The 22,792-nt window shown below is 41.0% G+C and overlaps 1 protein-coding gene across 2 annotated transcripts in view; it reads left to right on the top strand.

The window, feature by feature from the left end:
* COL22A1 (collagen type XXII alpha 1 chain) overlaps nt 1-22,792 on the top strand; it is a 196,440-nt gene that overhangs the window by 50,698 nt on the left and 122,950 nt on the right. For both annotated transcript variants that reach the window (XM_035319306.1, XM_035319307.1), the window contains 6 exons: nt 5,871-5,982; nt 13,258-13,381; nt 15,030-15,305; nt 16,331-16,411; nt 17,004-17,117; nt 17,686-17,730. In XM_035319306.1, coding sequence (XP_035175197.1) covers nt 5,871-5,982; nt 13,258-13,381; nt 15,030-15,305; nt 16,331-16,411; nt 17,004-17,117; nt 17,686-17,730 — 752 coding nt within the window. The remainder of the gene's footprint in view (nt 1-5,870; nt 5,983-13,257; nt 13,382-15,029; nt 15,306-16,330; nt 16,412-17,003; nt 17,118-17,685; nt 17,731-22,792) is intronic.

Genomic DNA, 22,792 nt, shown 5'->3' with positions numbered 1-22,792 from the left:
TCTTTTCTTTTCTTTTCTTTTCTTTTCTTTTCTTTTCTTCTTCTTTTTCTCTTTTTTTTTCTTTTTCTTTTCCTTTCCTTTTCCTTTCCCTTTCCCTTTCCCTTTCCCTTTCCCTTTCCCTTTCCCTTTCCCTTTCCCTTTCCCTTTCCCTTTCCCTTTCTCCCTGAATATATTATCAGAAAACATAAGTAAAGGAGGTAACAAAAATGGGGGCCAGTGATGGTGGTAATAGTCTTGCAGACCGTACTGGAGAAATGGAATGAATGTGTTCAGGATCTAGTGAACATGCAGGCTCTTCCCTGTGAGCACAGGCAGATCACATAAATTTAACTTTCAAGAATGCAGAAATGTTAGAGGTGAAAATTTATAAAATCTTGTATTTTCTGAAAGATTCCCAGGTGACACTATTCTTCCTAGGAATTCATATTCTTCTCTACCAGAAAGTTTACTGCCATTGACCTCTGCCAGTGAAAGTAACGTGCTGTCTTATCTCAGGCACTACAGACTGCCATTTTCAGAAGTGTCAGAGGAGCCGTAGCTGATGACAACCTCCCTTGACCTTGGCTGTTGGCAGTACTCTATCAGTATCTTGACAAGGCTGATAATTCAGCTTGAAGTTTAACTAAGACCAGCATATGGAGCATCTCCTGCAAACACTACTTTGTTTTATATTAGTGCTTGTGGCTGGAAATCCTCTGTGATAAATGTAGTCCAGACACATCACCTGAGGCTCCAATACCCAGTGCCTTTCCAGATTCCTTTCTCACCTGCTTTCCACATCACCCACCAGAAACTTTTACAATTAGAAGTAGCCCAGTGGCCCCCCTGCAAGTATTACCTCGAGCTCCTTGGACATGCAAAGCAGGAGCCTTTTCTTAGAAAGATTCTTCAGACAAAATAAGATGCTAATGGCCCTGTCCTACTTTGAGAAGACTTTCCAAATGTGCACACTGCTGTGTTTCTGGCTATTAAAACTTCTTGATGTTGCTTTGTTTTTCTGAGCTTGGGTACTGTTTTTTTGTTACACTCCTTGCCCCCTAACACAGGTTCTTAATGGAATCAAGCAGAAATCCAGCTCATGCTCAGAAGAACCAACTATGGCCCCTTCAGCCTGATCTTAAATATTTATTTTAAAAAAAAAAAAAAAAAAAAAAACAAGAAAAACAAGAAAAACAAAAAAACATTGAGGGACTGCGAGACAGAGCTCTTTGATCATCCTTCAGCTCCTCTTTAGAGTGTGGCAGCATGCAGTGTGGACATCCTTCCTGTAAAAGAGAATCTGTTGAATGTTAGAGGTAGACGATGTAAAAATTGTTTAGTGCCAAGTTTTACCAATCTTTTCCCTGCAACAGGCAGCCTACTTTCTTATTCTGGGAAAACGAGCTGCTTCCTGTAAGGGGCTATTACTTGCAAGTAAAGATACATTCGGCTGATTTGATCAGTAGAGCAGTGCATAAGAAATTGCTTTTCAAGCCAAGTATGCTGTTAGGAATCTAGGCTTCTCTTTCAGGTCACTGTTTTAATTTTAATGTTAACGGACTAGGGTGCGCTGCTTTTCAGGAGACGTAATTAGGTTAGAGGGTTTCAGTGGCCCCGTATTGTTTTAGTAGCCATAATGAAGTAGGAAGCTTGTGATCAAAGAGTATTATTCATCATATTAATTGTCATATTTATGGCATTACTGATTTAATAATTTATAAGCCATCTGGGAAACCACACCTGTCCTTTTACACACACAAAAAAACACTTTTTCAAGCAAAGCACCTGACGACATAAAACTTCCCCCCTTGTGCTTTGTCCTTGATGGTGGAAAACTAATGTACAGCCCAAATTTCTGCTGTCACTCCAGCCCAGAAATGTAGTACAACAGACTAAATGGGCAGTGAGACATCTGGGGAAAGATCTAAGTGAGCTGTTTCCACTGCACTGTTAGCAGGTAATGTCAGGTGTAAGCTCCTGTTCAAGTGTTGGAGAAATTGTTACATCATCACTTATTTTTTAACTTAACATTGATATTTAATACTAGATTAAAAGCATCACACTTGTTCCCTCACAATCCCAGTCCTTGTCCTGAAGTCAACAAGGGAAGAACGTACTCAATCCAGTGCTTCCAGGCACATTAAATAAACAAAAATAAAAATAAAGACTATATATATTTTCTTCTCATTCAACTAGAATAATCTTGGAGGTTACTTTCAAGCACAAATTTGTTTGGGACTCTCTTCATGTCTTCTTTCCAGTCTCACCTGGGCAATCTGCCCAGACTAATCTCTCAGCTCAACTGACAATATTTGGGGTTTGTTTGTTTCTTCTCCCACTTAGAAATGTGTGGTACCTGTTTAAGGGGATGCTTAAATGGTCAGGAGATACTCTTAAGGAGATTCTGTAAATGGTCAGGATAGCAAAATCAAGATATTGCTCTTCTGATTTTAAAAATCTGCAACATTTAATCAATCCTGAATGCAAATGAGGCAATGTAAACACAAGTTATGTGTCATTATTTAACATTTTTTCCTCTTGACTTCTGCTTCTTTCAATGCAAAAAAAAAAAAAATAAAAATGATAGTATGTCCAATAGGTGGAAAATACCTCACTTCAGTGGTCTGAAAATTATGGTCTGTACGGGCTTCCATTCTAGTGAATGGAAGAAGATAGGCACTACCAAATAGTAATTCGGTCTGTCTTTAGATAGGTCCAAGACAGATGTAATGAGTCACCTACCTAGATACTCCTGTATGTCTTTGCTGACCCACAAGGATAGTGAGGCAACCTACATACATCAGACGTCTCCCATTTTGGACAGCTAAAATTAGATGAGGTGTGTCTCATTCTCATCACACAGTTCTTTGTTTAGTGCATGGCCTGATGCTATATTTTCTGTAACGCTACTGAAATCCTTGAGGTAATGGACAATTGAAGTGTCCATTACCTCCTGAGCTTTGGTTGGCAATGAAATATCTAAGAGTGTGAGTTGTCTCACCAGCGACAGACCTTTACTAGGTGAGGTTTAGCATGCAGACTGTGCATCCTAAGCTCTCTTTATGTCAATGGAGACAAACATGCACTGTTTTAGCATGAGATGATTTTTTCTCTAGAAGTGCATGTATTCAACCCTCTTTGCCTAACTGAGAACCTATGTTATTACACTGTCTAAAAAGCTGACCTTTAGCCAGATGAAGTGCTCTGTGTGAAGTGCTCTCTGAACACGAATTTGTTTCATAGCTCTCTCTAAGGAAATTAGAGGCAATACCTGAATTTGATACAGAGCAAAATCATGGTGTTATTAAGACAAAAGCATTTGCCGGTTTTGGGTGTGCACTCTGACACATCTAGGGCTCAGCTTAACCATGAGACTACACGGCACTTCGATTTTTCAAAGAACAACCCTCATTCATTTCTAAATTAAAAGTATATCAATAAATTTTCAAGTTGTCAATCCATAGCCTGAATACAAAAAAAAGGCATTGTGATTTACCAGTGTGATTTAATCAATCAAGAATGCAGATAGACAATATAAGTTGTATGTTACCTATCCTCAGTGCTGTGAGTTCTGCTTGCAAATAGTCCTAATAGCCTTGTTAGTGCTTCGTTGTGTTGTTTAGGAATCAATCCACTACAGAAACATGCTAGTGTGCATACCACAAGAGTTGCTCGTGATGTGAATGTTATTAGATAAAGATGAGACTAAGTTTGAGTCTGAGCTATCTTAGCAGGAATTCCTTGTCGCTGTACCTTGTATTCGTGTACCTGAGCAATGTTCAGCCTTACAAGCTCCATGGGCTGAGCAATTCTCTGTGGCTTTTATACTCGTGACTTGACACGGTGACATGGCTTGGGCAGTTTTGCAGCCTTATTCATTCACACCTTAGCTCCTGTGAACGGTGAACAATTTACCTTGCCTGCCAGTACGGGCTCTTACTGGCAAAGCTCAGCTGCCTTCCTCACTTTTCTGCAGCTGGTGTAGATGAAGTATATGTATTGCATGGCGAAATGAGCTATGGGAGAGTTTATATGGGCGACTCATACTGTTTTTCATATGATAGCCAGCAGGGAGCTCTCGTGTTCTGGTAGGGTCTATTTGCTGCGATTTATAGCCGCAATCGTGGCTGATTACTGCATGTCAGGAGGGTGTATCACTAGCGTTGCTGCAGAGGTGATTATGAGGGGGAGCCATGAGGCCCTGGAGCATCTTAACTGCCTATTTGCCCTCCTGAAAGTCCAGTAATAGCTGAAAATAGAGTGGGCAGGAGGGAAAAGCTGTTGACAGCCAAGAAAGTTACTGTAATACAAAAGGCCTCAACTTGGCACCAGGCAACCATTTCTGTCTTTGCAAACAATTAAGATTATATTTCTTCAGAAAAAAACAATTTATTTAGAAAAAGCTCCATGTCAGAAGTTTTGTGCTTTATTTGCTGTCTGCTGTCACATCTTGATCTGCCTGGAGGCTGGACCACACATTTTTTTTTTGCACCAATTTATTCCTATAAATTTGAGAAATGATATCATTAGGCGGGTGCCTTTTCCTATTGCAGCAGTTTTGAAGTCCTGCTGTGGCTTTCAGTGGAAAAGATTCACAAAGGGAACTAAGAAGCCCAAAAGTTTTGAGGCTTAAGTTAACCACACAAAAATGTTCGTCAATTCTGAAAAAGATTTAGGAGCTCACTAATTGAACAAAGTTGAAACCCCTGACATAGTTTAAAATCAATTTACCAAAATAAGCTGTTCTAATGTCACCAGTTTCATATGTTGGAATACATCCACGGGATATTATATGTGCAGTCCTATGTGTGAGAGGGGAAGGAGATGCTGGAATAGCCAAAACAAAGACATAGGTTCTGTTTTAAGCCACAGAATCACAGCATCACAGAATGGTTGAGGTTGGAAGGGGCCCCTGGTCATCTGCTCCAACCCTCTGCTCAAGCAGGGTGGCCCAGGACCAAGTCCAGGCAGCTTTTGAGGATCTACAAGGAGAGAGACTCGACAACCTCTGGGCAAGCTGTTCCAGTCCCCAGTCTTTCCTAAGTCACTCTCAGCCTGGCTTTTGCACTGTCTTTGCCTCTAACTCCACAGTATGTCTGTTTTGGGAGCATCTATTAGTTTGGATGTGCATCCTATGGAGACAGTTGGGAGCTAAAATCAGAAGAGATGAACCCACACAGCACTGCAGCTCCAGGATCTAGATGCATTCAGGAGCATGGCACAGTTGGCACTCTTTGTCCCTGGCAGGGCTTAGTACTTGGGGCTTTGTGTCACAAAATCATGGGCTCTTTGTGGCTGGGACCACATCGGTGCTGGAGATGCATAGACCCACATAAACAACTTCTACTTGAGCTAATAAGCCTTGTCAGAACAAAGTCGGAAGCTTGACACAAGCGTCTGCAGTCCAGACTAACCACTCATAGTAATGATGAGTTGATTGGACTAGGTTGTATTAAAATTATAAGAAAAGTGTATGTAGACAAGTGTCTCAGACCAGCAATTTTCAATAAGTATTTCAGTCTGCACATGTGCATTTTTCAACCTTATCTTAGACTTTACAGGGATTAATGAATTATACACTATTTTCAAGGTGCTGTGGCAATGCAAACACTAACTGTTGATTTCTGGAGAACTTTATTCTAATTTCTGCAAAGCTTGGTTTTACATTTTGACTCTGAGCTTGGTTTTGAGATTTTGGGCTAAGCAGATTAGGCCACATGATTTTTTTTTTTTTTTTTTTCTGGCTTTTCCCAGCAACAAGGTTAATCTCTGAAGTGCTACATCTGTGGGCTAAGATAACCTAGGTATGGTTATAGAAATTCCCCACTGCTCTCCTTTGTGTGTATAGCAGCCTGATCAATGCCTTGTATTTGTACTTCTGATATGGACAGGCTTTGACCTGATGGATTCGTTCAGTGTGAAACAGATCTTTGGAATGAAAGAAGATGGAATTCAGAGCTCTTATGTGCGACTTGGAAGTTTTCCTGTTGTTCAGAAAACTGAGTGAGTACCCCAATCCTTCACTTTATTTTCGTCTGAGACTGATTTTTGTTGTTTGGTTCCTCTAGGTTTATTGTGAAGTATCTAGTACCTACAAATATTCTGCTTCTTTCATCAGCTTTTTCAGTCCTGCTGGCACAGAATTTATAAAAGCTGCTTGGGATCCTCTGTACCAACTCAAGGCTTCATCCTGGTAGAGAAAGAGCTGGTCTCAGTGTATTTCAATGGTTGTGAGAAGTATGAAAAAAGTCAGAAAATAATTTAGGGCTTAGTAAGTAGACTCTAAAAGGAATATTTGGTAGCTTTCCCATTGAGATATAGAATCACAGAATCATCTAGGTTGGAAAAGACCGTCAAGATTGTCAAGTCCAACCATCTTGAATCACAGAATCATCTACGTTGGAAGATAACTCCAAGATCACTTAATCCAACCTCAGACCTAACACTAACAAGTCCTCCACTAAACCATATCCCTAAGCTCTACATCTAAACATCTTTTAAATACCTCCAGGGATGGTGACTCAAGCACTCATTTTGACAAAAGTATTTTAAGTAAGAAAAGTAAAGATTTAAGTTTTCTTAGGTAAAAAGTAAAGATTTAAGATTTCTCAAGTTTTAAGAAAATAGATCCAGTAGTCCAGTAGTTTCTGGGATCTAACAAGCTCTGTGAACTAATGTAATTGGAAGGAACTCCTGCTGTCTTTTTCTCCTCTGTCCTTTTACCACATATGTAAGGTGAAAATTAATTCCAAAGTGAAGATAATGACAGACTAATACAATGTCTAACAGTTGTGGAATTGTTCTGACCATAAGGAACTGCAATTCAGGCAACCTTGAACATATTTGCAGTCCTTTTTTTGGCTTTCAGAAGATGCCAAGCATTTTGTCGTTATGTTCTTTAGTGAAAATGTAAAACTGTCTAAAGGCTCATTTGCACCATAGTACTTCAGATACTTTTAGAAATATTAGTAAATAATACACTTCGTAATCTGAATGTCATATGTTGCACTGTAGTGTATCTTCTAAATTTTTTCTTCTAAAAATAACCAAAGGAACTCCCACCACTGTGAATTCCATAATGACGGTGATTCTTTGAGTTCAAGTGGGTTTTCTGGTGAAAGCTGCAGTTCAGAATACATTAATATATATTTGTTAATTGCAAGAGACCAGTTTGCAGTAGATGCTGTTATCAGTTGGCTAATAAGGATTTTGGCCTCGTAAAAGAATGAGCAATTTTTAATCCTGTGTCACCATCAGTTTGGTCCCTGGAGCCTTTTATAACCTGAGGCTGCCAGTTGTGTCATAGGCTATCAGACTGTTTTCAATTTGGGTTGTCATTTGAGTCCTGCTAGTATTAGCCTTGAAAAGAGTGAGTGCATAATTTCACTGAGTAACCACAAGCCATAGATTGAATTGTCATCATTAACATCTTTGCAGTAAATTTCACTCTGATGGTTTAACTTCAGCTTAAAAAATCGATGGTAATTCTTTCCTTCTTATGGATGAAGGCTGTTTTTTTGTTGTTGTTGTTCTTTTTTTTTCTTTTTTTTTTTTTTTTTTCAGTTTTGGCTCTTTTATTTAGCTCACTGCATCTTTGAGATTGTCCCGTGACTTGCATTTGCTTGATTTCACAATATTTTTTCACCCAGTAGCCCACCTGGATTGATTTGCTCTTCTCTCCTCTCCTTTCTCTATATAAACATAACATAAAGAGTCTTTAAAAAAAAGTCTAAATATGGTATATTGAACGGAAAACCGTTTGCCTGAATGCCCATGAATGATGTCAAGTCTCAGGGTACTGTTGGCTTTCATCAGCTGGAAGAAAGCCAACAAACTAAGGCACCTTGGTCTTGACAAGTAGTATATACATAGCTGGTGTGCACAGGAAGCGGAATAAACCTTTTTTTTTTTTTCACTCTTACAGCAGCTTGTGGGTAAAATCCTTGCTTGCTGTGGCTTGTAATAACAATAACAAACAGTAGTGTACTCTTATCACTGGAGAGAGTTACCATCAGGGCTATGTAGAAAGTATCCCTCGAGGTAGGGAAGAGGGAAGTGCAGCTGCTGCTTAAGAAATTCTGGGAGTGATGATCTACTGAACTGGAGCTCTGGGAAACAGGACTAATGCAATCCTCTGGTGTATAAGAAGGAACTTGCAAGTATGAGCTAACTATCTCCATTACAATGAACTCTGTCATCCCTGCTTTGTCCAGTCTTTGTGTCCATAATTCCATAGATAAGAATGAAATGAATGGAAGGTTAAAGATTCAGGAATCAAGAATAGTGAGAAACTCAAGCACAATACAGTCAGGTAAAATAAAGAAGTTAACAACTCGGGTGATTACCACTTGTAAGCACCTTTGGAGAATCAAAGATTAGCAGGGGGTCTTTGGTGCAATGGATAGTGGTAGATTGAAAGTCAGCGCCTACCTGTTAACATCATCAAAAAACAGCTTGGAAGAAATGCACACTTTTAATGAATGCAATTAGCCTCTGGAACAAGTTACCATGGATTATAGAGAGCTGTCCATTTGCACTGCTTTTAGAAATTAAGAGCTGAAGCACTTTGTTCTTGTTTTTGCTGTTGACATTCCCCCAGAAAGACTGAGGAAGCAAAGCCAGACCAACCAGCTATGATGACTCTCCATCTGCTCAGATTGCATTCATTTATTTGTTCATGTTGTTTTTAAAATAAGTAGGATATTTTTGCTCAGTCTTTTTTTTTTCTTTTTTTGCCAATTGCCTATTTTGACAATTAGAAGTAAAGTATCCTAAATTAGTAAATTGAAATGACTAAGCTTCCTTTTAAATGATTAACAGAAACATAGAAATAAAGAAGATTTTTTTTTTTTTTTCTGTTTTCAGCCTTTTACATTTTAACTTCCATACTCCTCTGGTTTGGGAATGAAACCAAATGTCACTGCGGAAGGTGTCTGTATATTTGGTTAATTTTACTTGTTGGATGTCAGGATTCGTTGATGGTGCATATAGGGTCATTGCTCACGGAAAATGAAATCTCATAAGGCTGAACAAAACCGATAACTGGAATAATAAACAAAACAAAAACATCTGTCCTGTCTTGCAGATAACCTCAAGCAACATTTAGCAACTGATAGCTACATCTCATAATTAGACACAAAATCGTTAACTGGGTAATATATTTAATTCACTTTATTATCTGCTTAAAGGATTTGTATCATTTTATATAAGCACTAGTACTTTTACAAAGTACCAGCTTAGTTGCGTGGAAAATGTGCCTGTTCATCTTCCGATCTGGAGCCTACACCCATGAACTCTCATCCTGTTCATAGTGAGGCACCCTGCGACTGATCAAATGCAACAGACAGGATGCAATCAATGTCCTGGTCACTGCAGGACTGGCAAGTCTCTCTAGCTGGTTGAGGACTAGTCCACAAGTCTAGCTAGTTCTTATTCCCGCTGCTCAGGTATCTGGGGCTTTCTTGCTATTTGTTCATGGTTCCTCAGTGGATCTTCTGTGCCCCAGACTTCTGTTTTTGGTTACTCAGGCATGTTTCTCTGTTGTTGTCTTGGCTAATGTTGAGATTTTGGCTCACTATCCTGTTCTGTCCTCCATTTATTTCTTCTGGTCCTAACTCCAAAGCCTTCCTTCTGCAATGTACATCCCTCAATCTCATTTTGTCTGATCGGGTTCTAGCCTGGCATGGTCCTTATCCCACCTGCCACCTCACAAAACTTCTTGATGCTTGGTCTAGCTTTCAGTCATGATCTGTTTGCTCTTACATGAGCACAGTGTTGTCTTCCCCAGTTTCTGAGTATCATTTTCTTCTTGGGTATGTGTATGTTGGAATCTTCCCTTCCCTTCCCTTCCCTTCCCTTTGTTTCTCCTCTTCTTCTGCTGCTGCTGCTTCTTCTGCTGCTGCTGCTTCTTCTGCTGCTTCTCCTCCTCCTTTTCCTACTTAGTGGTTAATGGTTTTTAGTTGAGGTGAAAATGCTCAGATTTTCCAGGTGCATTAATTACGTCCCTTCCTCACCAAATGCAAGCACCTCATTAATAACTATTAATACATTAAATGTCTGAAATGAGAACCGATAATCTCATTTTTCTCCTTTGTATTATTGTTATAGGTGTAGGATATCACTCTGATTGTTACAGATGTAGGCTCTTATGCCAAACAAAAGCATGTAAGAAGGAGGATATATTGAATAAATGGAAAATGGCTAAGAGAGTCTCCTGCCTGGTCATTATCATCTCTTCTTTGTAGAAGTTGTGTTTCACCTGACCTTGGAGATGGGTTAATTAACTCTTAGACCAACCTGCAGCACTGGAGGATTCCCATGTCTTGGAGTTTTATAATGAGCTCTTCTGCAATCCATCCTGTTGTCAGACTTATAGACCAAGGAGTCGGCAGAGAGCTCGCTGTAGGTACCAGCCATCCAGCAAAGCTCTGTAATATGGATCATCAGTTCAATTCAGCCTTGAGTGAAAGAAGGAAGTAAAACATATCTGGGGACAGCAATCCCTGCCCTCAGATTCCTGAGTAAAGCTGAGCTTCTAAATGGAGCTTCTAAATTCCTCACTTTTTAGTGAGGAATGAAATGAAAGCTCATAAAAAGACATGCTGTTATTTATGCAGTAATGCGTCTCTGTAAAAGATGCAAGGACCAAGGACTTCAGAAACAGCTATCTTCAGAGCAATGAGAGTGTTTTTAGGTTTCCTTTTGGCAGGAAGCCTTTTTTTGTACTTGCAGTCAGTTCTCCAGCACCTTAAAAAATCAGTCGAGGTTGACAGGTAATAGGTCATTATAGCTTTCTATCAGTGTAAGTCAACCCAATGGACCATTTGTCAGCCTCTGTGTGATGAGGTGTGGCCAGACCCACAAGGATATTTAGGTACCTAATTCTCAGTTATTTCTGTGGGCATTAAGCATCTGAAAACCTTTTTTTTTTTTTTTTTTTTTTTTTTTCCTGAATTTAAACTTGCATGGTGATATTCCTGTTTCCAGATCAGAAGTATCCAGAGAGACTGTCTGAGCTCAAGAGTCCAGCAATCAGCTCTTCCAGATTTGGTTGTAGGTTGTCAGGCCCAACACGGTATCATCTCAAGGGATTAACTTCAGCCACATGCTCGTATACCTACCTGCTCAGCAAGGCAGTGAAGCCACAGTTACAGACACTGCCTTAAATTTGTACTAGGAATGAAGCACACCTGTATAGGTGGAGTTGTAAAAGCAACAAGGAAAGGCAGCACGGAAAGCAAGAGTCAAGCTGCTGCTGATGTGTTATGTATCAGGACAGCTAAGCACCCCCAGGCCTCTAACTGCCACCTTGTGCTACCTGGCGATTAACTGAGAAACCATTTCTCTGCTTTGCTTTCATTCAGTAGGAGGTTAGATTTGGTGCTGGGGTGTAGCTCAAAGAGTCAGTAGGGCTCTCTTGTGCCCAAAAGGCAAATCAGAATCCTAAAAAGATGGGTGGGGAGGCAGCCCATTAAACCCAGCTGTGATGATGAAGGTAGGTGGTGAGGAGTGAGTGAAGATAAATGCACTAGGCTTGTATTCTGAAACAGCAGAGGTTTAGGAGCTGAGCCACAGGGAAATCCCCATACAAACAGCACTCTCATGTAGAAATGTTCAAGAGGATGAAGTGATAAGAAATGCTTTTTCAACTGTCAACCTTCCACCTTGCTGAAGTTTCTTATCTGTTGATGATGTTAAAAGCCAAAAAAAACTTCTTCTTCTCTGACAAACATGGAACTAATGAGTGTCCAAAGCTATCTGACAGGATATTTGCACCAGGGCATGTCAACAGTTCAAGAGACCTGGCTGGATGCCCTCTTGAGAGGGCTGATGTTACCAGCTTGGCTCCCTCTTGCCAAATATCCCCTAGTTTTTCTTGGTGGTTTTCAGTGCCCCAGTCATTCCAGTTTTGTTCTTCATGGCAGCTCTGCCATGTGACAACTGACAGGCTTCTTGTTTCATCGTGAAGGGAGGGAATGTCTGGTTATTTTGTGCGCCAGGGGGGAGATGGATGCTGGCATGAGGTGGATCTGTGACCAGGGAGGGATGGTTCATGAATACCTATTACTGAGAAATAAGACAGCCTTGTCTGATCTCCAAAGGGAAGTAGCTGGTTTAGTTTTCTCTTGTGCTGGAAGACTCCAGAAGGTGCCTGTGCCCCCAGTGGGAAGACCAGCGTATAATGATGCATAGTCTCCATTTTGTATAGCAAAAACTACAGAAATTGAAAAAATCACAGTAATACTTGTTCTGGAATTTAAACGTGGATAAAAATACAGGAAATTCAAAGCACTGACTAAAAGATGATTGAATATTCTGGTCTTCAACCTTTGCTGTAAACGTATAACAAAGCATTATAACAAAACGTATAACAAAGCATTCTGGAAAAGCAAAGTTTGCAAAACCGTAGAAAAAGAATAAGAAAAAATAGAATAAGAAAAACAATAAGAAAAATAAAAATAAAGAAAAGAATAAGAAAAAAGAATAAGAAAAAATAGAAAAAGAATTGGTTCATTGTGATGCACCATTATGAAGAGAGCATAAAGAGAAATCATAAAGAGTTGGAGGGAGGGAGAGCATGTTTGCTCTGTTCATTCTCATTCCTAGATGAAAAAATGTGATTTTGGGTTAATTATCCCTTCTGTCCAGCTCATTTCTGGTATGTTCTTATGTTGGGGCTGAGTCAAACAGTACCAGTGGTTTTGGTTAATTCAGACTTCCTCATGGGCCATGGTGTCACAATGAACAAATTTCTGCCTAAGGTATTTGTAAAGTGTGATTTGAGAATGTTCTGTTCTCCCAGGCCACCAGCCAAGGAAAATATCCTTGGGCAGGCATGAGGTGTAGTGCCTATTTTTGTGGAAATATCACCGTATTTGTTACTATAATTTGGTACATTTATAGAGGATTTCAGGCGTGCCTGCCCACTGTCAGATTTCAGAGGTCTCCAGTGCATCTAGAGAAGAACAGGATGCATGAACTGAATCATCAGGTGAAAATCAATTGCTTTGACATGATGGATCTGAGACTGAAGATTTTCACTGTTCCTTATTTAACTTGAGAGCTTTGTTGTTGGAATAGAGAAGGGCTCCTCAAGGACAGAACCACCTGGAGGGCACAAGCTAATGTTCATCTTTTTTAAGCTGCCAAATACAGCAGATTTTGTGGGAACGACATGATACTATTGGGAAGCATTGCTGGGACATGCAGAGTTTTTAGAAATTCTGCTCTACACTGCTAAGCCTGATACATTGCTCTCTTTTTCCCTCCCCATGCCAGGGATGTATTCCCACAAGGTCTGCCTGATGAATATGCCTTTGTAACTACCTTCAAGTTCCGGAAGGCTTCCAGAAAAGAAGACTGGTATATTTGGCAGATTATTGACAAGTATGGCATACCCCAGGTATGAGGTTCTAACAGTGGAATAAAGGGCTGTCCGTTCCTATCTAGCATTCTTAGCATTATACTAAGCTTAGAGATTTGAGTGTGCTTCAGCAGGAGGTGGTTTGGTTGGGTTGTAAATTTTTCAAGGTTGTATGTTTTGTTGGAGACAGCTGAAAACTTGAGCTGCTTAGATGTGGAGAGAAAAAAGAACTCAAGATTCTCAGTAATATTTTCAAAAGCACCTTCAACTGTGGTGCCAAAAGTGTCTTAGAGCCTTGTGAGCCTCGTTTCATGCACAGTCTCTTGAACTTCGGCCACTAAGTGTTTGTGGACCAGCTTAGCTCACAGACTGCTGACACTTCTAAGCCAGCAATGATCTGAGACGACATTTCCAGCCAGCATGGTGCCCAGCTGCATGGAGATGTTGTGTCAAGTTTGGAGGCAGCCTACCCTGGGTTGCTTCCAGCAGACACAGCTTGGTGCCAATGTGGCCAAACTCTTTCCAGCTTTGCAGCTCATGGATGCACCACTGTTTCTGCAGGCTCTGAGCTCTGCTCCATTCCAGGCTGCTTGCCAGTAACTGAGAGAAAATTTTGTAAATGAACTAAGGGTATAACGTCTTCAAAAGCCTATGTTTACCCACTCCATAGATTGCAACATGGGGTACGTGTAGCACGATGTTGTTAGGAATAGCTTGTGTGGAGAGAAAGGCAGGGACACATAAATGAAGAAAGATGGAGGGAGTCAATGGTGAGATATTGATTCTGCAATGATCAAATGGAGTGGCATGATTTAATACAGGATTGAAATGGACTTTCGTTTTCACTCATTTGAAAATGCTTTGCCTAAGAGTGGACGCTAGGGACTTCATTTTTTGTGTGTTACACTTGATTATTCTACTCTGAAAGGAAGACATTTGAGGCCATCTATCCTTAACCTTCTAGCTTTCCTGAGTCACTAGGCATTGTCTCTTTCATTTCTAATTAAATGATTTAGGCCAGGAACCAGTCTTCAGCACTGACTTTAAGTTGCACAGCTTGTCTGTGTCCACACTGTGTAATAACATGGTCCTAGGTCTCCTTGGAGCCTAAGGCATAATCATTATTGTGTGTTTTGGTTTTCAGTTCAAAGTGTCTGGAATAATATGTAGTGCTTGAGCGGAGCAGACTGTTTGCATATCAGGAAATGAGGGATTTGTCCATGCCTCACGGGATAGTTGAGGACATGTGATGGGGACTAAAGAGACAGCCTGCTGGGAAGTAGTGGAGGATTTCACAGGATAAAGGGATCCAAAACAGGCTCGGCTTTGTCGATATACCTTTGGGGAGATGTTTCTGACGTGTGCTACCACCCAAACATGCCCAAGCATTGCCTGTGAGGCATCATGGTGGCATGGGATGAAACCATACCAGGGAATGTGCTCACGAGGAAAGGCTTTGGATGGTCAAGGGTTTGTGCTCAAACCTGTGCCCTGCCTTGGCTGTTCACTAGAACAGGTATAAGCTCCCTATCCAATTTCATATCTCATCCAAAAGAATATCCTCTGCTCTTTGTGTGAGCTTCTAACCACATCCCTGTCTTTGGGGTGTCAGTTGCAATGGAAAGCAGGCAGGAGGAAGGAGGAGGCTGTACACCTAATTAGCAAAATCACCTCTGTCTGTTTTCAGGTCTCAATCCGTCTGGATGGAGAGAACAAAGCTGTGGAGTACAATGCCGTTGGGCTCACCAAAGATGCCGTGAGAGTGGTCTTCCGCAGCGCACGAGTCAGTGATCTCTTTGACCGCAGCTGGCACAAGATTGCCCTCAGCATTCAGTCAACGGCTGTCTCGCTTTACATAGACTGCAAACTGGTGCAGATGCTGCCTATTGAAGACAGGGAAAATATCGACATTCAGGGAAAGACTGTGATTGGTAAACGCTTGTACGATAGCGTCCCCATTGATGTAAGTACTGCACGTATCAATTAGAACTAGTGTAACTTTCAGTGTTGGACTTGCAACATGAGATTGTTTTTTGGGGTGTTTCTGTTGTAAATTACACTTTTCCTAAAGCAGCATCACTGAAATATTAACCTGCGTTACGTAGCTAAAACAGATTGGCATTTCATCATGTATAAGACTTGTGGCCTTTTTATGCCAGACTGTCAATATCTATGTAAAAGGGATTAAAAATGAGAAATGCATTTCATCTTTCTGTCTAGTCCCACGATACACAAGAGTTAAGATCAGAGACAAAATCATCCATAAATACGATCGAAATGAGTACTGAGCTACACGCATAAAGATATTTTTCTGTCCAGTCTGGCCTTTGAAGGTTTCCACCTGTGACAGCAAGAGATGGGAAAAAAAAAAAAAAAGAAAGACCGTTAACTGAGTAGAGCCATGATATAGTCTCTATTCCTTGGAAAATAAATCTGATATTAAATGGCTCTTGCTCCAATTGAACTTGAGACCTGCACATTGGTCTGGTTGCTTCATTAACCTGGTATAACTTATGTGTGATGGGTAGTTTGAGACATAGGTAATCTTTTTTAGCTGCACAACAAGGATGGGATGTGCATATTAAGTGTCCTAATAGCATTTCTCTGGCGCAACAGGAGAAAAACAAACCTTATGTGTAGATGAAATTCTAGGAAGGATATAGGTGGGCAAAATATATCTTCCCAGACAGGAATTTGGCCAGGACACAGAGATTAGCAGAGCTCCTTATTGTATTAAAACCTGCATCACATTTTTAATGGGCATATTCAGGGGCTCATTAACACAGCACTCTTGAAGAACGCTGAGATATTGGTCTGTTATTGAGACAGAAAGAGAGAGATTGACTACAGGAGTCACAGAATCGCCATGAATTTAGCCCCATCTGGTTTTTATTTGCATTCATCTGCACTGTTTGTGTCCAAACAAAAGGACATGTGGTCTTTAATAATTCACTGTCTGTGAGACTATTGCCTCACTTTGTCTTCCAGTTTGATCTTCAGCGGATGGTTATTTACTGTGATTCTCGGCATGCTGAGCTGGAGACCTGCTGTGACATTCCCTCTGGACCAGTAAGCTTCTTTTTGTCATTAATTCATTTTCACATGAACACTCTTCATTGAAATCTATTACACAAACCAGGAAATATATGACAGTGTGGGTTTATCATTTTTATAATGATGGTGAATCAAACCTAGCTATATAATTGGTAAAGTAGCGGTGCCAGAAGAGGACTGTAAAGGGGTGAGTATGAGGAATTTGAAGTTTCCAATTCACTTTTTCCCTGTCAAACTGTCATGGGAAACAAAACCCTGAAGTGATGATGGAACAACAGAAATTCAGCATGAAATATTCAGCACAAATCCCACTAGTTTTATTTGGGATGAGCTAACACAGTGCCAGTTGCTGCTTAGTTTCCTGTGCCCAGCTCTCAGTAGTCACTTCCACTCCCCTTCCACTCTTTCCCCCTCAATCCTGGTTAAAGAGATTCATTGTTCATTTTGCCACATTTTCTCCCATTGCTCGAATGAATGGCTTTTGTGGGATTTCATTCCTAACATATTTAGCTGTGCAGTAATGCCTATGTGGTTTCTCTAAAGTGGGTGGAAAAGAAAGTTTTCTAGCATCAAAGTCTTCGTCATGACCTTGAGTGTTTGGGTGTAGTGCCAGGTCACCGTCCTGACAGAAGCACCTCCCGTGGAAGTGAAGCCCACTGTTGGCAGCGAGCAAGTTGCCCACCTCAAGACCGTCAATTGCTCCTGTTCTGCTGGAGAAAAGGTGAGTGTAGAGTGTGTTTTCTTTCTGGTATGTTGGATGTGTTTGGAAATAATGATACCATGCAAGTGAGTTATAAGAAATACCGTGTTTGTGAAGTGCTTGGAGACCTAGTGGTGGTAAACACTTCACAGAAAGAACCAGATGGTGGTATGTCTGTAGAGGTAATGGCAATCTTCCCAGGTGTTTTATCTTTATTTAATTCAGTTTTGATCATGCTGATAGTCTTGAAAGCAACCTTGGAAAACAAAGTGGTTATTTTTATACACCCCAGTAGTGTGCATCTTTCTTCAGCTGAGGAGGAAGAACTTCTGGATATCGATATAGCCACACTGAGAAAGATCTCATACCTTTTAAAAATCATGTAATTGCTTCTGTTGGCTGTGACTGGGACCTCTGAGCAGCCACCTTCACTGTCACTGCTCGTGAGGACATGTCAATGCTAGTCTGATGCCCACTAAAACCAGAAAACCTTTTTGTTGTTCTCAGTGACTGTTGGATTGGGTCCCTTCTTTGTTATATAATGACAAGATCCATCTGACTAATCATGTTTTTTTGTTTGTTTGTTTAGGGGGAGAGAGGCCCAGCAGGCCCTGAAGGTCCTAAAGGCCAAAAGGTCAGTAAGATGTGCTAGGTCATCTGTCTGATAAAACCAACAAACAAAATGGTAGTTTCAGAGTAAACAGAGGAGTTGAAGATTTTGAGAAATAAGGATCAATTGACTTATCACTTAGTTCAGATACTTTTCAATGACCTTGGAGTGCTGGGGACTCTGCCTGACTTGTATCTTCACTCTAGGCTTGCATTTGAGCCTCTGTTGCCACTTGATGTCACTTTAGAATAAATGCGTTCCAAAATCTTTTCCTATAGCTTCTAAACTGGTGTTTTTGCAAACTCCCATTATTCACTGGGTCATGCACAGCTTTCATGATGAGTCACCTGGAACCCCTTCTGTGTGTAGGTTAGGTAGCAGCCTCCCAGTCACTCTGCACAATGTCTCCTGAGACTGGGGCAAGGGATTAGCCACAATCTGTTATTAATGAGCGCGTTTGAGTCATGAGCTGATGTTAAATACAGGCCACTGTCCTTAGTACTCTTCTTCCTAGAAAACAGGGTAGGAGAATGGTTGTGATGGCTGCTTCAAGTTTCACTGTGCAACCTCTGTATTATCCTGCATGTTCTGCAAGCTCCTTTGATGTGTGCGTGTTGTGTACATTCAACATGCAGGCATTCTCCTTCTTTCTTGGCTCTAGTTTGAGCTGTGAAACAACAGACTTAGAGGAGAGCACCTGTACTGGAAGAAAACAAGGGTTCACGTTGCTTTAGAGGTGAAAGTTGGTGGTGTTGGTGGGTTCCTAGTTTCACCATCTATGTGATTAAAAAGCCTTTGGAGAAGAATCTGTATTCAAAAATGTTTCCACCTGAATCACTTCTGCAAATTCAGTCACTGATTTTAAAACTGGTGAATAAACTCACTGCACCCCAGCAAAACTTATCCAGTTGTCCTGAAACACTGTGAGAGGGGAGAGGACAAATCTCAGGGTTTGGGAAGGTCAGACATCCTCAGCACTGTTTTTGTTGTGGTGGTGTTGGTATTCTTTGTTGTTTTGTTTTGTTTTTCGTTAGTTTGTTTTTTTGGGGGTAGGGGGCAAGCTTTGCTCTTCTGCCTGCAGAAAGAAACCTTGAGTGATGAGGATCAGTGTTTGGGGGTATGTTTTCTGCTGGCAATAAAGAACATGAGTGCATTAGCGTTCAGATGTTCCTGACTGAAACTGCAGAAAATATTTCCTTATGGGAATATAAATAGCAACTTTCTATTTTAATCTGTGACAGCCTAAATAATAAGGGGCTGTTTTGAAGAATGGCACAGCCATGACTCCTGTGAGGAGGTTGCAGAAGGGCGATGAGGGTTATAATAAAAGTGCCCTGCAGCAGCATCCCGTTGTCTTTCAGTGCTTTGACAAGGTCTGTGCTCTGGCGAGGCTGTCTGTACTGTGCAGCACGGCGCAGCGTAGGAGGTATTAGTTGTTTACATAACAGGCTATGTCCAAGCACCACAGCAGGAGGCTTTTTTTAACAGATCCCCAAATGGCTGTCCCACCCCTGCAGGTGGGTGACTCAATGGCTCTGGAGATGTGAGTTTTTGTTGGATGTAGCGCTCCATGACTTGCATGCTACTAAGGTAGGACCATGTCACAGGCTCTGAGAGTTGGGGATGATGCCATTTAAATGGCTCTGACAGCAGTCTGGTATGAACAACTGATGATTTGAGGCAGACAGCTTAGCTTCTTTATCTGCTAAATAAGGCGAGCTATAGATTTGATTCCTGACTAGCAAAGATTAAATAATATATAAAGCCCTTGACAACAGTTCTTGCATAGGCCAGACAAAGACCAGCTTGCTGAAGACCAGCTTTGTCCCAGTCCCTGCTCTCTGCGCAGGGACAAATTTCTCTCTCCTCCTCTCTATTTGTATATTACTGAGCCGCCCCAACAGAAATGCTGGCAATGGGGAAGAAAGTGGGTGCTATTTGCAGCTCCCCAGTGTTACCATGAGGTGGGCCAAGGCCCCACAGAAATCACCAGCTTCTGCATTACGGGGTAGAAGTGTCCAAAATATGGTCTAGGGTCATTCAACTTGTCTCCTTGTTTCTAAGGGGCAAGGTTTTAAAGCCATGTTGTTGTTGTATAGTGAGGATGGCTGCAAAGATTTTATAAGGTAATTAACATTGAAGATTTCTATTTGTTACATAAATCCAACAGCTGTGGCTTCAGGAAATGCTCCAAAAAATAAAAATAAAAATAAAAATAAATATATCCATATCCACCAAACTCTTAGGTTTGATTAAAACATGCTAGCAAGCAAGTACAGCATAAGAAAAGACTAAGCATTAATTGACTAAATGGAGAGGTGGGAGTAAACTAATTAAGAAGGAAAGAAACTATCAGGAAAAGGTAGAAACAGTGATGTCAGGACTCTGAGTCAGAAGTCATGATTTTCTCTATAGACATCAACGACATCAACATAATTGAGCATCTCTTTACTGGGGGTGAGTTGCAAGGCTGAAATCTAATCCTAAATAACCAGAGCCCAAGGGATATTTAAGTGGACTGTAGGCACTTGGGCATTATCCAGAAGTATTTTACAGGCTGGTACTGAGAAATACCCCACAAGGGACTTTATGGCCATATGAGTACCCAGGAAAGCAGCTGATCTAGCTGCTTAAAAAAAAAAAAAAAAAAAAAACGGGCAGCTGGTGTAGCTGGTGTGAGTCACCTGAGAAATGAGTCCCACCAGGGGGTACTAATAGCAGTGGAGATCAGTGTTAGAAACAAAAATAAACCCTTTGCCCCCAAAAGGGGGATCTTTGGAGAGGCTGATAAAAGGAAGAGGACTGTAACATTATTTCTCTAGGCTAAGATAGTTGTTATTGTTGTTTTGTCTTGGATTTATTTGTTTGTTTTTTTCCCTGGACTAGCGGTAGCTGGTGGCTTATTCGCTCCTTGTCCAAAGTAGAAATGATGGCTACCTCTTTCTTTCTTTTTTTTCTTTATTTTTTTTTTTTTTCTTAAGTCAGTTTGAGGGTCTGTTTAGCAAAGTGATTGTGGCAGTCATCTATCTGGGTTGAAGGCAAGGAGATTAATGTTCAGGCTCCATTATCCTGAGCTCCCACAGTATATTTCTTCTTTTGGTGGGGGATGTTTGGACAGGCTTTTCCTATGGTGCTATCTGACGGGGGTAGTATTCCAAGCATATACCCAATATGGGAGGATTATGAGTCTCAGTTCTTCTTTAATTTAACTTTCAAAACAGAAGCTTGTGGTTACTAGAAAAAGTGGGGGAAAAAAAAAAAAAAAAAAAGAGAGAGAGATTTTTGCTTCAGTCATCCATGCTGCCAACCTTGGGTTTCTGTATGGAGACGCGCTGTGCATGTTTTGGAAGGAGATACAGTAAAGGATGGTGTTGGGGAAGAGCAAGGCAGGAAATAGCCTTGGAAGAATTGGCTTGAACTTGTGTCTTGTTGATAAGTTCTAGATTCTAACAACAGCCAGTGTTGCTTACCTGCCTTTGACTATGATGCTGTTTCTTGCATATGTGCAATTTGCTCTGTGAGTTTTTTTCCTCTTGGCTAAACTGATATGTCTGCATCAGGGGAAAAGAAAGCACGATCTTGACAAATATTTCAGTGTCTGGTGCAGGTAAGCACATTTTTTGGACAGAGATCAGGACAAAATGAATTGAGCTAAAAAAAATAATTAAATCCTATGCAGTCCATGTGGGAAGACCTGGGGGGAGTGCAGGGGTCACCGGATTTACTGATGTGGCAGCTGAAGATTCCCTTTCCAGGTCTGAGATATTTTCAGCCTGATACCATGTCTACACCAGACTACCTGAACTCCCTACAAGCAGAAGTCAATGGGAGGTACAAACGGCTGAGGCATGTACAAGGAACAGTGACACTGTATTTGTTCATGACGGATGGAAAGCTCAGCACAACGTGTTTCTGGTATATGTGTTCTGGGTGAGAACCAGGCAGGAGGCAGGTAGAGCCTTCTGCTCTCCAGCAGCTCCTGGTGCAGGAGGACTCAAAGGAGTGACTGGCAACACTGAAAATAGCTTTAAACTGGTCTAAGCAATAGATGTATCCTCAGCTGGTCCCTCTTCCAGTCTTAAAACTGTGGAGTACATGACAATGATTTTCAGGTGTTTTTTTTTCTGCACTTGCAGGTTTTAACATCATTAGTTCTATATATAATAGATGTTTATCAAATGATACATTTTCCTTGGCTCTATGTCCGTTTCCTTCCTTCATCTGGAAACTATTATTTTTTCCTGGGGGAAAGCTATCCTTTTTTCTCTTGTGCTCCAGCACAAGGACATGGACATATTAGAATGAGTCCAGAGGAGGGCCACAAAGATAATTAAGGGGCTAGAGCACCTCTCCTATGAAGACAGGCTGAGGGAGTTGGGGTTGTTCAGCCTGGAGAAGAGAAGGCTCTGGGGAGATCTCACTGCAGCCTTTCAGTACCTAAAGGGTACTGGCCTACAGGAAAGCTGGGGAGGGACTCTTTGTCAGAGGTGCAATGATAGGACAAGGGGGAATGGCTTTAAACTAAGAAATAGTAGATTTAGATTAGATATTCAGAATAAAGTCTTTCCTCAGAGGGTGGTGAAGCACTGGCTCAGGCTGCCCAGAGAAGCTGTGGATGCCCCATCCCTGGAGGTGTTCAAGGCCAGGCTGGATGGGGCTTTGGGCAACCTGGTCTGATGGGAGGTGTCCCTGCCCATGGCAGAGGGGTTGTAAATTGATGGTCCTCAAAGACCTTTCCAACCCAAACCTTTCTATGATTCCTAGGAAACAAGTGAAGAAAATGTTTTGACTGGGTTTTGATCGATCACTGTTCCTCCCTATACACTTGTTTTTCCAGTTTTTGTTTCCCTACCAATCATAATTTGCATGTTTTGAATTTTATGTGTTTTCAACTGTCTTTTTGCATCTTACCTTTCTTTCACTTCCATTTGTGGAAGCAGTGAGAGTGACTGTGTGCATTGTACTTTCCTGCTAGGGAATGGAGGCGTTGGCTGATCATGAAAATCTGGTGTGAATGAAAACAATGTGTTTTTTTTTTTTGAAATTGGAAAAGTGTAAAAATAACTCTGAAGTCTTGACAATATTT

Source organism: Oxyura jamaicensis, chromosome 2 (assembly GCF_011077185.1).
Source record: "Oxyura jamaicensis isolate SHBP4307 breed ruddy duck chromosome 2, BPBGC_Ojam_1.0, whole genome shotgun sequence".
Taxonomy (NCBI): domain Eukaryota; kingdom Metazoa; phylum Chordata; class Aves; order Anseriformes; family Anatidae; genus Oxyura; species Oxyura jamaicensis.
The sequence above is the reverse complement of the archived record's forward strand: the minus strand, read 5'-3'. Positions and strand labels throughout refer to the sequence as shown.